Genomic DNA, 16,839 nt, shown 5'->3' on the forward strand with positions numbered 1-16,839 from the left:
AGACAGATCTTCTGTGAAATCCAGGATTCCTGTGGACAGACACTCAGTCTAGATATTCCTGCTGCACAGTGACTATGGGGAAAGATACCAGAGGCCCTGCGCTAACAGAACACGGCTTCCCATTGTAGTGATGAGCTTGGGCAGACGCAGAAAATCCTTCAGCTGGTCCTTCTTACGCAGTTAGATAAATGCTCAGACAAGGTACGGCCTAGGCCCAGCCCCAGAACGGGGGACAATGACTCAATCGGGCCCAAACCTGCCCCCTTGTTAGCACTGGGAATCGGTGACTCCTTAAGGCTTCACAATAAAGCTTCCAACCGCAGCTTGCAACCTCGGAGTGCTGTGCGATGAACCACACTGAAACGATGTGGCACACTTGCAGTCCAACAGCCTAAGCAAACTGTCGTCCTGCTGCGAAGCCTCGGATCTTGACTACTGACAGAAGGATCTTGTCTAACGCAATTCAGCCCAACAAGAATTTAGAGGGCTCCTGCTCCCACCTGGTGGCCCACGGCTTTCACAGAAACAGCCCGAATCAGAGGAGGAGGGATCTGGTCGCCGTCCTTTATGATCGCAAAGGCCAGAGTGAGGGTGAGCAGGGTGAGCAGGGGTCTACCTTAATAGCCAGGTCGCAGTGCTCGCTGGCCGTGGTCAGCTGCTCGATGTGCCTGTCCACCTCGGCCACCGACAGGCTGCAGCTGCTCTTCTTCCTGCCGCACACCACGTTCTCCAGCCCCGTCAGCACCCTCTGCAGCTCCGAGTTCAGGTCACTGCAATTGTCTGCGAGCGAAGGACACAACGTGAGAGGCGGGCACGAGGGAAACGCACGCCGCGGATCCGCCTGCCAGGAGGGACCCTGCAGCCACCGGAACTCCAGGGTCCGCCTGCCAGGAGGGACCCTGCAGCCACCGGAACTCCAGGGCGCTGCACTCAGCCTTCAGCACCACCCGCCCAGACTTCACAGGCCACTGACCCGGTCCCCGAGGCTTGTGGCGGATGTGAAGTGCGTTAGGAAGGGGCTTCAGACCACAGTCATTTCCCAGACAGCGGCACCACCCGAATGCTCTGCTTTCTCAGCCCAAAGCAGCCACAATGGGGCTAGTACTGTGGCACAGCAGGTAAAGCCACCGCCTGCAGTGCCAGCATTTCATAAGGGCGCCGGCTGCTCTGCTTCCCATCCCGCTCTCTGCTGTGGCCTGGGAAAGCAGTAGAAGATGGCCCAAGTGCTTGGGCCCCTGCACCTGTGTGGGAGACTGGGCAGAAGCTCTTGCCTCCTGGCTTCGGATCAGCTCAGCTCCTGCTGTTGTGGCCATGTGGGGAGTGAACCAGCGGATGGAAGACCTCTCTCTCTCTTCCCCCTCTCTCCTCTATCTGCTGCTGCCTCTCTGTAACTCTGCCCTTCAAATAAATAAATAAATCTTAAAAAAAAAAAAGCAGCCACATCTTGAGTTTTCTTCAGTAAAAACAAAGAAGTGTCCCAGAAGGGCTGACGGCATATCAGAAGCCTTCTGGTCAACTTTCCTCCTCCGCCATCCAGACAAGCAGTGACTCACGGAGAGTTCAGCCGAGTCCTTAACTAGAAACCTAACAAACAGCCCCAGAAGGAGCAGATATTTATAATATGATAGGCATTTTAACGAGCAGAAGTAGTGTGAGAAACAGTTCTTGCCCTCAGAAAAGCTTTAAAAATCTGGACTTCCCCCAACCCCCAATTAGCAATTTGTGTTCTCCTAGCATGAAACAGTAACAAGCGGTTCAATACATTCTGCATTGTTCTTCAAGTAAATGCCTTGGAATCAATTCTAATAATTTGATCTTGAATTAAAAATTTGATTTATCTTTAATTACTAGATATCCAAGGTCTCGTCAAGGAAGGAAAATTAATTAGAATTGTAACATGAGCTAGAGATAGTCCTTGGAAGACAACTCTCTTGGGGAAAAAGTTCTTTTAAAGTCAAACGCAAGTTTCTTAACCTGCCAATTTGAATTCTGTGTTTCCCGCGCCATTTACCTACTGTCTCACGACAGGTGCTGACGGCATGCTGTCTCTCAGAGTATCTGTTCCCTACCTCCAGTCTGGTTCCTGTACAAATGCTTGTCTTCCTTCTCATCACACGCACTGAAATGGCCAATTCCTTTTCCACGCCCACTGTTGGAAGACTTCTGGAAAACTCCTGCGCTACAGGAATAGGATTCCTCAGAATATTTTAGCCCCATTTTACCTAAATCTAGAGAGAAGACTGTCATTCCAGGCAATGCACACAACTATAAGTCCACCTACTGCCTGCTCCTCTAGGATCTCTTCCATCTCTCGGGATGGCAGCCTGCCTCCCATTTACTCAGATGAACTTGAGGGTACCCTGATGTTCTTCTGCCCCACATTGTAAATCCCATCCATCTCGTGACCACAACCACCAAAACTGACCTCTTCTTACCATCTCCACAGATACCACCATGGTCCCAGCCATCATCCTTCCTCAGCTGGTTTACTCCCCAGGCCACAGCCACAGTGAGCCTCTACAAGACTGGAATCTGACCACGTGACTTTCCTAGTCCAAAACATCTAGTGGCTTCCCATCATCATTCAACCAAGGCCAAACTCCTTGCCAGAGTCTGTAACACTGCACCACGGAATTCCCTGGGGAGCTTTCTATAGAAACCAAGATACAGACCACACCCTGGGCCAATTCAACCACAGTCTTTCGGGGGTGGGGCTTGCACACGGAAAATTTCCTTTAGTTCCTCAGGTAACTCTAACATGCAGGCGTGAGAAGCTCTGATCTGGCCCTGCCTCATCTGTCTGTCTTCCTGAGCTCACTAGGCTCGTTTCATACCTCTGGGCTCCCCTCTATGCCTGGAACATGCTAAAAATACCCGCCTTTTCCCTGCTGTTTCCTGTGTCTATGATAGATTTCCACCCGAATTTCCACTCTCATTCAGCTTTCTCAGCTCAAATGCCACCTCTTCCCCAGGCTCTTCCCTCTTCAAAGCATGGGGTTCCGCCTCCTCCTCTGCCCAGCTCTGAGCCCATTATCCAATTTTCTTATGGCAATTACCCCTATCTGATCTGACTTCTGTGTTTCTCTCTCTCCTGCTAACACATGAGCTCCAAGAAAGAAGGGATCCTGGTCTTCCTCACCCCTGTATCTCTAACACAGAACAGTGCATGTAATCAAAAGTTGTGAAATGAGCAAACAAACTTACATCACAAACATATAAGAAACAGTGAGACCAGAACGCAGAGGTGGTCAACAGCAGCGTGGTTCACACAATCAACGCTTTTGGCCAGTGCCGCGGCTCACTTGGCTAGTCCTCTGCCTGCGGCGCCGGCACCCTGGGTTCTAGTCCCGATTGGGGCGCTAGATTCTGTCCCGGTTGCTCCTCTTCCAGGCCAGCTCTCTGCTGTGGCCCGGGAGTGCAGTGGAGGATGGCCCAAGTGCTTGGGCCCTGCACCCCATGGGAGACCAGGGGGAAGCACCTGGCTCCTGGCTTCGGATCGGCGCAGTGCGCCAGCCGTAGCGGCCATTTGGGAGTGAACCAATGGAAGGAAGACCTTTCTCTCTGTCTCTCTGTCTAACTCTGCCTGTCAAAAAATAAAAAAATAACAATCAACGCTTTCTTCCTCATGATGTCACGGTGGATCCCACCCCAAGCAGGACGGGCGGCAGGGACAACTCGCGGCTGCAGAGGCCTCCAGAGGGGGGCAGGTGCAGCCATCCCTGAAGGCCACAGGGCCCTGGTGAGAAGCCAGGACAGGGGACCAGCGTTCCAGGTGGTACTTCACTGACGAGGCACTCATCGTGCCTCAGGAGCCTGAAATACCAGCGAGCTTCCTTTGGTGTCATCAGCACCCTTGATGGTGTTTGGAAGGGGCTCTGTGCTCCCCATCACATTCCAACCCACTAGTTAGGCAGGCCAGCCTCACTCCAGAGGAGACACCTTTGGTTAACTCACCCACTGCCGCGTGGTGCGTGGGCAGCAGAGCTGCAGCCGCAGTGCTGGCCCTTCCACAGCCAGGGCCACCTGTGCTACACAACTCCACCCCGGTATAAGGACCTTCGGGCGTTAAGCACAAGTCAGATCACTCAAGTGCAAATGAAACTCACTGACAGCCGTTACTTCCCAAAGGAGTCAAACAGGAATAGAAATCACAGTTAAGTGAGGAACAATGGCTCTAAAAAGACAAGCATGTAAATTTTAATTTCTAGAACAACCAGTAAAAGAATTACGCTAAGAAGTTAAAAGTCAACAGATAAATTAAAATGGAATTTTAAAAAATTTAGCTGATCTAAAAGAAGGAAAAATGAAGGAATAGAAGAAAAAGATCTAAGGAGGGACAAAAGGAAAACACATAGTAAACTGTTCCTATAGTCTCACTTTTTAAAAACAACTGTGGGTAGAAGAGCAAGAAAAGGAAAGAATCCGAGGAACTAGAGGACCTAAGTGACTCTTTGGAAACCCTGTGGGCTCCTTGTTGCGGAGCTGCAGCGAAGCGCAATGCGGAGGCAGGCCCGGCTGTCTCACCCCGGGCGAGGCTGCCTGTGCCTCTGAGGTCCTCTCTTCCAGAACAGCCCACGTCCCCTCCATAGAGACGCGGGCGGCTTTCCACAAGCACACGGAAGGGGCACACAGAGACTGGGGCCAGGGAAGGGCTGCAGAAGCAATGGAGGCTAACAGCTGCTGGGGCAGACTCTTCCAGTTAGGCCCACGCTTCCCGGCAGCCAGAGCAAACACCCATCCTCTCCTGTCATTTCACAGGCAGTAGCGTCGGGAGAGTGTTTTTGGTAACGGAAGCTAAATGAATTTATGGACGTGGGACATTCCATGTGACACGAAGCACCGTGACAGCGACTGTCCTCAGCCAGTTTCACACACATGCAGACCTCATGCAGTTCTCTTCTACTAACCCTCAGCTACAATTACAACTGTACGTCATTAAGCACAGGGTGGAGGGGCTTCTGGGGAAGGCTATTCCGTGTTCTTGGCATTTGGTGTTTGCTGTAAAGACGAAACGGGACACAGAAAAATAAGTGGAGTGAGCCTCTCTTTGATCAGAGGATGCAAACCAGCCACCTGCAGCCAAACGTGCGTTTGTATGTCTGTCAGTTGTGGTGTCTCACATGGTCTTCTTAATCGTTAATTTTAAAAAATATTTTATTTGAGAGAGTGAGAAAGAAAAGAAAAAAGAGAGAGAAAAAGAGAGAAAGAGAAAAGAAGGAAAAGAAAGAAAAAGAGAAAAGAGAAAAGAGGAGAGGAGAGGAAAGAGAAGGGTCTTCCATCGACTGGTTCACTCCCCAAATGGCTCCAATAGCCAGGGCTGGGCCAGACCCGAGGGAGGAGCCTGGAACTCCATCTGGGTCTCCCACGTGGGTGGCAGGGGCCCAAGCACTTGGTCTATCGACTGCTTTCCCAGGCATATTAGACCAGAACTGGAGCAGCTGGGACATGAACTGGCACCCACCTGGGATGTCAGCGTCTAGGCAGTAGCTGAACCTGCTGAGCCATGACACTAAATTTATTTTTTTAACACAGTTTTTGAATTGTCAACATTTTCAAATTACTGGAAGGCCTGGCAACAGGGACCCTGCACCACAGCAGTCTGTGAGTGGTCAGCGGCTGCCTCTGGATTTTTTGTGTCCACGGCCCTCCTTGGCTCAGCTTATTCCCCACAGGGGTGCTAGCTGTCACCTTTGGGTTGTGTGGCTCCCTGCCTTTTGCAATCTTTTCTAAAGGTAGCTTTTAGTAGGAGCTGGAGAACAGTCAGCTCAGTTTTGGTTTTTTTGTTGTTGTTTGCTTTTTTGTTTTCTAATGGGAACAAACAGCCTTATGTTTTGGGGGCTTTTTTAAAAAATATTTTTAATTAATTAATTTTATTATTTTTATTTATTATTTTTCTTTTATTTATTATTTCTTTGAGAGGTAGAGTTACAGACACAGAGAGAGAAGTCTTCCATTCGCTGGTTCACTCCTCAAATGGCTGCAATGGCCAGAGCTTGGCTCATCTGAAGCCAGGAGCCAGGAGTTTGTTCTGGGTCTCCCACATGGGTACAGGGGCCCAAGCATTTGGGTCACTTTCTGTTGCTTTCCCAGGCCATAGCAGAGAGCTGGATCAGAACTGGTGCCCATATGGGATGCCAGCACTGTAGGCAGAGGCTTAGCCACAGTGCCAGACCTCAGGCCATAAGTTCTTTTTTTTTTTTTTTTTTTTTTTTGACAGGCAGAGTGGACAGTGAGAGAGACAGAGAGAGAAATGTCTTCCTTTGCCGTTGGTTCACCCTCCAATGGCCGCCTCGGCCGGCGCGCTGCGGCCAGCCCACTGCGCTGATCCGATGGCAGGAGCCAGGTGCTTCTCCTGGTCTCCCATGGGGTGCAGGGCCCAAGCACTTGGGCCATCCTCCACTGCACTCCCTGGCCACAGCAGAGAGCTGGCCTGGAAGAGGGGCAACCAGGACAGAATCCAGCGCCCCGACCGGGACTAGAACCCGGTGTGCTGGCGCCGCAAGGCGGAGGATTAGCCTAGTGAGCCGCGGCGCCGGCCCAGGCCGTAAGTTCTTACACTGTTTGAGGGAAGACCCGTGTACTCGGGGAACTGCTGTGGAGGCAGGAGGACACTCGTGGCTGTGAAACTGAAGATGTCTCCCCAGCACTCCTGCTCAGTCAACCACGTCGGTGTGCAAGGCTGGTTTTCTTCTTTCTCCCTTGGGATGAAACTACACCCTTGCCGAGGTGACACTGTAAGGATACCAAAATTGGCTCGTTCTGAACCAGGTGTTAAAGCTTACCTTTATTTTTATTTTTATTTTTTTTAATTTCCTGGAAGAAACCTACTCCGAATAAACACCTGGCTCAAAGGACTAGATGTCAAAAGCACACCTCTAGGCCGGCGCCGCGGCTCACTAGGCTAATCCTCCGCCTAGCAGCACCGGCACACCAGGTTCTAGTCCCGGTCGGGGCGCCGGATGCTGTCCCGGTTGCCCCTCTTCCAGGCCAGCTCTCTGCCGTGGCCAGGGAGTGCAGTGGAGGATGGCCCAGGTGCTTGGGCCCTGCACCCCATGGGAGACCAGGAGAAGCACCTGGCTCCTGCCTTCGGATCAGCGTGGTACGCCGGCCGCAGCGGCCATTGGAGGGTGAACCAACGGCAAAGGAAGACCTTTCTCTCTGTCTCTCTCTCACTGTCCACTCTGCCTGTCAAAAAAAAAAAAAAAAAAAAAAAAAAAAAAAAAAAAAAAAGCACACCTCTGGGCCTGCCTCACTCTGCGCAGCTAGCCTTTTCCGGAATGCATCTGTCCCACACAAGCTCCAGCCTCAAGAAGCAAGTGCTCTTGGCGTCCGGTGCTCACATCACGCCAGCGGTCGGCTGTCCGAGTACCGCGGAAGCCCTCACTCTCTTCTTCCTGCAGGCATTTTTATATGCTGCGTGGAAATCCCACTTCCCAGAAAACCTCTCCTGACTACAGGTCTCTTATTGAGTTCCTTTTTCGAGACATCACTCTCTCAACAAACACCGACTAGCTGACACAGATCTTCCCGAGTCTTGCCATGGGAGGAACTGCTTCATTTCAGTGACCATTCCCAAACTTGCAACCCTGGACCGGGAGTGGGCTCTCGATAAACAGTGGATGAGTTCTAAGTGTACACAAGACTAAATTTCTCTACAAAGTATCAAGTTTTTATTAGCACACCTGTTAATCAGGAATCATCAAGTTTAAGACAAAGCCAACTGACTCAACCCACTCTGCTAAAGAAGACAGAACGCATGGCTCCTCAGCCTTTTGAGATCAAGTGAAGACCCTCAAGCAGGCAAGCTCCGGCTGAAGCCACGTATCACCCACGGCGAGGTCCAGCCAGGCTGAGAAAGGCGGCGACCTCGGGCTTCCTGCAGTGTGGGCTGCAGCAGGAGAGGCCATCAGCCACAGCCCTGCCACCTTCCGAGGGCTGGATCGGCCCACACAGTACCTGGGAGAGCAACTCACAGGGGAGGGCGGGGCTACGCCAGCAGCATGGCCATGGACTCCTGAGACGGGCAGAAGCTGTGTTCTAGGGATGGAGGCGTGCAGACCCTGCTGGAGCTCTGGGGCGGAGGCCAGGAGGGCGGGTCCTGCTCTCTGCAGTCCTTGGCAAGCTGCATGCAGCAAGGCCCCAACTCCACTGAAGAAGTAATAAACGCAGCAAAACACAGAAAACAGAACAGGCCACTGCCAGTGCGTGTGCCAAGGAGAGCAAAGGGTCTCAGAGGAAAGGAGAGGGACATCAGTCCACCCTCCCCCAGCCCAAGTCCCACACCACTGAGTCTGCCGCAGAAGAGAGGACTTGCGAGAGTGAGTCTGGCGTCAGCGTCAGGAACCTCCTGCTGACGATGGAAGGAGGACACATCCTCTTGCAAGAAAAAAAATGCTAAGCTCAAAGGAAACAATTAGACCATTCAGACCCAGGGGTTTCTGTGTCACAGCTACTACCCCCGCTTCTGCAAAACTCCCAGTCCTGAAAGACAAAGTGAGGAGGGGCGCTTGTCGAAATCACAGGAGAGTGAACAGACTCGGCCACTGAGCACGATGCGTGGGCCTTGACTGCATCCTGGATTAAAGAAAACCGACAAAAGACATCAATGAGACAGCTGAGCAAATCTGGAAACGCACTGTGTACCAGCCAGTGACCCACCAGCGTTAAGTTCTTGTGTGTGGTAAGAACTGCGGTTACACAGGGGAAGGGCCCTGTTCCTAAGAGGTTTGGGGTAAAGCACCACAATGTCTGAAACTTTCCAGTGGCTCAGGAAAAAAAAATTATACACAAACACAAACGGGAGAGAGAGAGCAGAGGGGATGAAAAAGGGGACGGAAACGTTGACAATTTGTTCATCTAGCAGACCAGTGGTTTATATGGAGGAGTATTTCATCCTTTCTCTAAGTCTGAAGTTTTTCAAAATGAAAAACTGAGGGGAAAACAAACACCCACCCACCCACCCCCCCCATTACAGGCAAGAGGCCTAATGGCACGGCGCAGCTCTGACGTGCGGATCACTGTCCTGCTCTGAGAGTGAGCCTGAAGACATCGAGAGAGACGTGTGTAGACATCGAGAGAGACGTGTGTAGACAGATGCGAAGCTCCAGCCCCTTGAGAGACTCTTGGCCCTCCACCAGCAGCACTGGCCGCACTGAGTCGTTGGTCTCACCAACTCTCCCAGCCCACCACCTCCGTTCCGAGGGCCCTTGCTCAGCCCTGTGTCAGCTGGGACAGGTCAAGAGCCCCTGTTCACCACTGCCTCCACATGGAGGGCAAACAATGCCCGGGTGGGTGCACAGCGGGCCCGCCCTCAGCCTTCGGCTCTGTAACAGGACTGGGAGCATTTCTAAGCCCCAGAAGGAGAAGCAAGACAGGCTTCTGGCATCCAGATGTGAGCGCCACCGTGTTCTATCAAAGTGGCAATGTTCACAGCCATGGCCGGGGCATGGCAACAGCAGCAAGGTCCAGGGCTGTGTTTCTGTTACAGAGCAAACGGGCTTTTGGGGACTGGCCCAGAACCACCGCTCCTTTATAACGCTAGTGTTAAGGAGTTTCAAGCCACCACCACACAAATGAACCTTAGGAGACAGGGTCTGTTTGGGAAATAAAGCCTGCTTGTGTTGGAAGAGGCGCTTGTGACAGTAACAGCTGTCAGACACCCCTGCAAGGAAATGTAGGTCGGTGTCTTTCTGCTTCCATCTCACACACAAAGCCTCTCTTGGGGCTGAAAAACTTATTGGATAGAATTTGAGGGAAATATTCCGAAGTAACACAAACGGAAGTAAAGCAATACCCTTTCCGGGTTCCTCTAAGGAAAGTTCCAGAAAACCAGAGGGCAGCCACCTTGGTCGCTCTGCCATGCTGATGCTCTCAGGTGGTCTCTGAGGAGCACGGTCCCTTGAGAGAGCCCTCCTGGTCAACCAGGAAGGCCCGTGCCGCACACCTCGTGGGAAAACGCTAAGTTTTCCAGGTAAACTGAGGGGAGAAAAAGAAAGGCAGCAAAGGCTCGGCCAGCTGTACCGCCAGTCAGGGTGCGATTTCCGGTCTGGCCTGACTTCCCCAACCTGGGCACTTTCTCCTGTTTCCAGATTAGGCGACAATCACCTGGCCTCTTTTCTAAGGCTGTGCGGGACACCCGAGCACGCAGCCATCTCTCTCACGGGCAGAAAGTGGGTGTTCTCCACACAGGGGCCTCGCCTCCGTGGATACTTCTCTCCATGAATGCCAGGGGCTTCTTGGAAGAAGCAAGCCTCTTTCCCACCCCTGAACCCCACGCCCCACTTTGAGGGCTTTGTCACTCCTGAACACTTTTCCTGAAGCCATTAAGCCTCATCAGCCACTAAGCCAGGAAAATCTGGCTTTAATGTTAAACATATTTGAGTCACAGATGTGCCAATAAACCAGATTTCATGTGTAAATTCTTCCCTGGTTGTCCTCCAAAAGCACTCAGACTGAGGAAAAAAATCTATAGCAGGTATCCCATGCTTCCTTTCAACTCTGACAATCTGACAGCTTAATACTGCTATATTCCAGAAAAAGAAACAGTGTTCACCCACATCAGGAAGCATGGCAAACATCAGAGCAGAAGCCCTCACTGGACATGCCAGAGGCCATCTGCCCAGGCTGTTGTTAGTTTTACAAACAAGTGTCCCAGGAAAGCTCATGAACAGAGCTGGGGCACAGCTCGCTGCAGAAGACAGCAGATGCACCCTGACACGTGTGATGCGTGAGTGGACACACACACCCGTGCTCTGTGCCACTACGACGCCAGTGTCACTTGGTCTGAGAGGGCTGTGCAGGCACGGAGCTCTGCACAACCTCATAGAATCACAAACGCCGGACCGTGGAGCCAGGTGCCCGTGAGCACCACACTGCTCGGAGGCCTCGGAGGGCTGTGGCGAGCCCGCGACACCAGCACAGACATGTCCGAGTGCTGCATCAGGGAGCACAGAGCACAGAACCACGGCGGCAACAACAAAACCCGCCACTGCGCCAGCGAGCTCCTCGCTCTCTCTGAACTTCGCTGACTGGACTCTACTGAGGAGGCAACTTCGGGGCCCCCTTCAGGGTGGGACACAGGGGAGCATCTGACCCGTCGCAGTGAACAGAGCTGCCACAGCTGTCAGACAGAGGAAATAAACCTTCTAAGCTCTAATTCCTAACTTAGCTTTGAACATTTAATTACCTTTGTTTTTCAAACAGGTGCATGACCAGGTTTGAAAACAGCGATAGGATTTATTTTAAAATGCAATGTGCCAGAGGCTGGGGACCTTCCCTCTCTCACCTTCCTGCTTAGGAAGCCTAGGTGCTTTCTAAACTGCTCCTTTCCTCCTGCAGGCATGGTGGACAGAGCCAGGAGCCCTAAGGGAGGGGCAGCCAAGGGAGCAGGGTGTGAAAACGAGAGGTAAGAGCTGTTGGAAACAGCCTGGACCTATTCCTGTCATCTTGGGAGACTTGGCAAATACACTGCAGAAAACTATACACATAAAATCCCGCTCAAGAAAGCCTCTGGGTTCTTAATCCAGATCTACAAACACAGCACCACAATGAAATGGATGCCTTTTAATGATTTCCTAGAACGGTATTTTCCCCCTACTGAAGCAATTTAATTGGAAAGATGGCAAAGGAGTAAGAGGCAGAAGGCCAGCCCCGATGAGAACACACTGACTGTCCTCCGTGTTGTAGGGGCAACCAACTCCTTGTTGTCCCCCAGTGCCTGCCCCACTCCACTCCACCTGCACCAGTCACTTGGCCCTCAGACCTCTACTTGCTGCAGCTGTGTGACGCACTGTCCCACGCGCCTGTCGGAGGGGCCGTGAGGGGACCCTGCAGGCCCTGCCGTGTGTCCCTGACCTTGCTGTGTGTCTTTCCTGCTGACCTGTGCGCATTTCCCAAAGATCTGGGAGCTCCTGAATAGTGTCCACTCCTGCTCAGATACGTGAGGGCCTCCTGTGTGCAGATGTGGTCAGGCTGGGGAACACGGGGCCCACGTCCCGCCCATGTGCAGCCTGCGTCTGGGGTGAGAGACAAGGCAAGGAAACAAGTACACTGACCATGTCCTCAAGAGCCCTAAGTATTCTGAAGGGAGATGCAGCTTGGACAGAGCAGAGGGTGACACACTGCAGCGAGTGAGTGACACTGCAGACACCACACCGGGCACCAGGGTGGCTCTGGGAACAGACGGTCACTGCCTCAGGAGACCGAGCTGTGCAGAGGGGAGGAAGGAGCCCTCCAGGCAGAACTGACAGTGCAGGCCTTACAGAAGGAGAAGCTGGCCAGGTTGGAGGGGCAGCGAGCTAGGGAGGCTCGTGCGGCCAGAGCTGAGAGAAAAACAGCGAGAGTGGGGGAGCCCAGGTGTAGTGGGGTCCCACAGACTGAGCGAAGGAATCTGTACCACTCTAGGTTTCAGGGGTTTGAGGTGAGAACACAGATTCTGAGTCTGTGGTTGCAGTGCGTAACTCGGCGCTAACTGTGTGCAAAAGCTCTGTGTGGGTGGGGAACAGGTGGAGGGGTGGCTTCCTTCCAGAGCTCAGTCTTGTCAAGCACGATACCACCTGTGGTCACACTTAACACCTGTTTTATAAACGAGGGACAAGGTGGAAAGAAATGATGTGAGATGAATGGTCCAAGTAAATGAAGACGTCTCATCATACAGACAAGAGATGCGGACTCCTGTGCGGGGAACCAGGGCTCCAGGCATCCTCTCTGCTGGGAGCCCTGAGAAGTCCCACAGGAGAGATGCCCGTGTAAGTAGGTTTGTCCCCACATTTCCCAAACTCGCTGAATATGAAACTTGTTCGGAGTGTCAAAGAGATCATTCATTAATTGCACAAAATACCATCTGAGGGGACCCAATGGAAGGCTCACGTTTGGGCTGACCCTTTGCCCGTGACTGGGAACTTTTTGGCTGCTTGCACGTGTCCGGCTTGTGTGTCTAGAAGCCTGGGGCTGCTAGGGTTAGTGACTGATGGTGCTGGTACACACTCAACATGTGGGCCCTGGCCCGACGCTGGGCTGTCACAGGGCTTGTGTGTGTTCTAACAGAGCCTGGGATGTGGGTTCAGTTAATTTTGAGGGAGGCAGTTTTAGCGGATGCCAAACTAACCTGAGCTTTAAGTTACAACTAACAGGGCTTGGCCAGGTGATGTCTCCCCAGCACATTCCTGTCTGGCCTAAGCTGGTATCAGTCTATGGCTCCAAGGGACTTGGACACAGGTAAATCCACCGTTGGCTCAGCAGCAGTCCAGGTGGCTGACCACTTCTTCCCGTTTGGAGCCTCCGCGGCCCCACTCCTGAGGACACGCTCTCTTCATGCTCCTCCCACATCTCTGGCTGGCTGGCTAGTGGGCTGGCTAACTGCTGCATTCTTACAAGGACTTTCTGAACACAGGCGATGGGCTGGCGTCCGACAGCTTCATGCAGGCTCCCTCCACTCCTCCCCTTCTCTGCGTTCTCTCCCACTACTTCTGTTGCCACCTCCAGCTACTGCACGCCTCCCAGATGCTTCCTTCAGCCCACACCACTCCACTTGTTTCTTACCTGAACCCCTACTGCCTCCTGAAGCACCTCCACCTGGGTATCTCAACATTCTGGAGTCCGTGCCCAAACACGACACACCCGCTCTGCCTGTTCCTCCACCCAACCCCGACAAAAGTCAAGGCAAAACCCCCTGGCCCTTTCCCCTGTGCTCCACGCTGGAGAGCAGCCCTCAGCCACCACTCTGCAAACCAGACCCGTTCAGGGCAGCCACACATACACTCCACCTTCACCCTGCTTCCGACCGTTCAGCCAGTCTTGCCAACTTCATCCTTGTCTACTCCTCTACCGCCACCACCCCAGTCCCCGTGAGTCTGTGGTGGTCTCCCGGCCTCCCCAGCTCACACCTGACCTACCCATTCTTCTGCACCACAAAGTGATGCACTCCACATGCCCATCTGAGCAGCTCATCTCCCTCCCTGACCGCTAAACTCTTTCAGGAGCTCCTTGTGGGTCTCTGGACAAAGGCCAGACTCCCTCAAGACGGTCTACAAAACCCTGTGTGGTCTGGCCTTCACTGGCTCCCCAGTCTCTTCTCACACTTCTGCCCTCCATCCACGAAGCTCTTCTTCCATGTCCTTGAATGCATTTCCCTCCTCACTCAAAGTCAGCTCCTCTGCCTGCACGGTCCCCAGGCCCCCTGGCTCTCTGCTCACAAGTCACTTCCTAGGGACAGCCTTCCTGCAACCCTAGCTGAAATCAGATTCCCTTCATATTCTCAGGTACTACGCTACAAGATGACAGCACCTATGGAGGTTTATAATTAAACCGAAATGTGTAATACTTGAGTTGAGGGGCTGGTGTTGAGGCATAGCAGGTTAAAGCCCTGGTCCACAGTGCCAGCATACCATATGGGCGCCAGTTAGAGTCCCAACTGCTCCAGTTCTCATCCAGCTCTCTGCTATGGCCTGGGAAAGCAGTGGAAGATGGCCCAAGTCCTTGGGCCCTTGCGCCTACGTGGGAGACCAGGAAGAAGCTCCTGGCTCTGGCTTTGGATCAGCCCAGCTCTGGCCACTGTGGCCATTTGGGGAGTGAACTAGCAGATGGAGGAGCTCTGTCTCTACCTCTCTCTGTAAACTCTGCCTTTCAAATAAATAAAAAATAAATCTTAAAAAATTTTTGATTTGAATCTGTCCCCACCTAAGTTTAGGTTCCATGGAACTTACTTCTCTCTCTTCTCCCCTCTACATGTGATCACCATTCCCAAAGAAATGGGGCTGCTTCCTCTCCACATCCTTTCATGAACAGGGGCCACCCTAACCCAAGTCACTTCGAAGTCTCCTCTCTCAACCTCAATTGCTCTCCAAACATCCAAGGTAGGCACAACCAGGTAGCCCAGTGACTCCGCAACATTTTGACTGCAACCCAGAGAAGATTTCATTTGGAAACTTACTGCATCATACTCTAAACAAACAAGTTTCATGACACAAGACTGCCACTCTGTTGTTTTCCTACTTGCCTTTACTTTTCAGATCATTTCAAGCCTCAAGAGTGGGTCATGACATGCACTTTAGAATATACTACATTGGGACTGGCATAGAGGGAAGGCTGCCGTCGGCAATGCTGGCATCCCACATGGATACAGCTTCCTATCCTTGCTGCTCCACTTCTGATCCAGCTCCCTGCTAATAGCCTGGTAAAAGCTGTGGAAGATGGTCCAAGTGCTTAGGCCCCTGCTACCCACATGGGAGACCTGGAAGAAACTCCTGGCTCCTGGTTTCAGCCTGGCCCAGCACTGGCTATCTCAACTATCTGGGGAGTGAACCAGTAGATGGAAGACCTCTCTCTCTACTCTGGCTTCCAAATAAAATAAATACATCTTTAAAAAAATACACTCTATCAGATGTGTCCATAAGGACATTCTTTACCATCTCAACAAAAATTTTTTAAAGGGCCGGCGCCGCGGCTCACTAGGCTAATCCTCCGCCTAGCGGCGTCGGCACACCGGGTTCTAGTCCTGGTCGGGGCGCCGGATTCTGTCCCGGTTGCCCCTCTTCCAGGCCAGCCCTCTGCTGTGGCCAGGGAGTGCAGTGGAGGATGGCCCAGGTGCTTGGGCCCTGCACCCCATGGGAGACCAGGAAAAGCACCTGGCTCCTGGCTCCCGCCATCGGATCAGCGCAGTGCGCCGGCCGCGGCGGCCATTGGAGGGTGAACCAACGGCAAAGGAAGACCTTTCTCTCTGTCTCTCTCTCTCACTGTCCACTCTGCCTGTTAAAAAAAAAAAAAAAAAAAATTTTTTTAAAGGGACAATTCCCTTAGTCATTTAGGAGCAACACAGGAGCCATTTTGGACTCCTTCTGTTTACCTAACAGCTGCTAAAAACTACTGGGGTCCTCACACCTCTTTGTGTCACCACCATCCCCTCCCTGCCACCCTCCCCCCACTACCGTCCTGACTGCACCTTGCAGCGCTGCCACCGCTTTCCAACCGGGTCTCTGCTTCCACAATTCTCAAACGGGGTGAATGCGCGAATCAAACTCCCATCAGGACAGAAAGCTAATTTGGGTCTTCAGTTCCATTTTGACCAACAGAGTAGCATGCAAGGCAGTGAAATCAACGTGCCATCACCCACTCAACCAACTCTTTGAATAATTAAATTTTAATTTGGGCTCCTCATGTTCCTAAAATTCCTAGTATGCTCCAGAAGCCACACTCCAGCTCAGTGGTGACAGTGGGCAGACTCACCCACGTCAGCGGTGACCACGGTGGACTGGTTTTCGGGGATGGAGACGGAGGTCTGGTCTTGGTCCATGCTCCGAGTGTCCTCGTTGACCTCGTGTTGACTCTGGCTGAGTTCTGATCGCAGTTCCGAGCACTCATCCTCCTCCCTGAGACAAGAGGAGAGTCAGTGCCACCAACAGGTCACAGTCTCCCCGGAACACATCTAGGCACTCAGAGAAAACAAACATCTCCCCCAGGCCAGCTGGACCAGGGTCCCTTGAGTCTAAGCAGACAGTCACATCTGTGCTCCATCAACCTGGGAAACTGAACGGCCACTTCTGTGTCCAAATGTGCACAACACAGCCACGCACAACACAGCTCATATGTCGGCCTACCGGAAGCTTTCTGCTCCAAAAGTTTCCCCAAGAATCAGGTTTCCTCGTTCCCGCAAATTCTAAAGTAAAAAAGAACTAAGGGGCCGGCGTCGCGGCTCACTAGGCTAATCCTCCGCCTAGCGGCGTCGGCACACCAAGTTCTAGTCCCGGTTGGGGCGCCAGATTCTGTCCCGGTTGCCCCTCTTCCAGGCCAGCTCTCTGCTGTGGCCAGGGAGTGCAGTGGAGGATGGCCCAGGTGCTTGGGCCC

The 16,839-nt window shown here is 52.6% G+C and overlaps 1 protein-coding gene across 1 annotated transcript in view; it reads right to left on the minus strand.

Moving 5' to 3' along the window:
* The window catches only part of LOC100354734 (MCC regulator of WNT signaling pathway), a 111,615-nt gene that overhangs the window by 66,564 nt on the left and 28,212 nt on the right, over window positions 1-16,839 (minus strand). Inside the window, exons 5-6 of the mRNA XM_089335833.1 lie at window positions 16,222-16,364; window positions 617-780 (exon numbers count right to left, since the gene is read on the minus strand). Coding sequence (XP_089191959.1) covers window positions 617-780; window positions 16,222-16,364 — 307 coding nt within the window. The remainder of the gene's footprint in view (window positions 1-616; window positions 781-16,221; window positions 16,365-16,839) is intronic.

This window comes from Oryctolagus cuniculus, chromosome 6 (assembly GCF_051225735.1).
Source record: "Oryctolagus cuniculus isolate XC-2025 breed Fujian yellow rabbit chromosome 6, ASM5122573v1, whole genome shotgun sequence".
NCBI lineage: Eukaryota > Metazoa > Chordata > Mammalia > Lagomorpha > Leporidae > Oryctolagus > Oryctolagus cuniculus.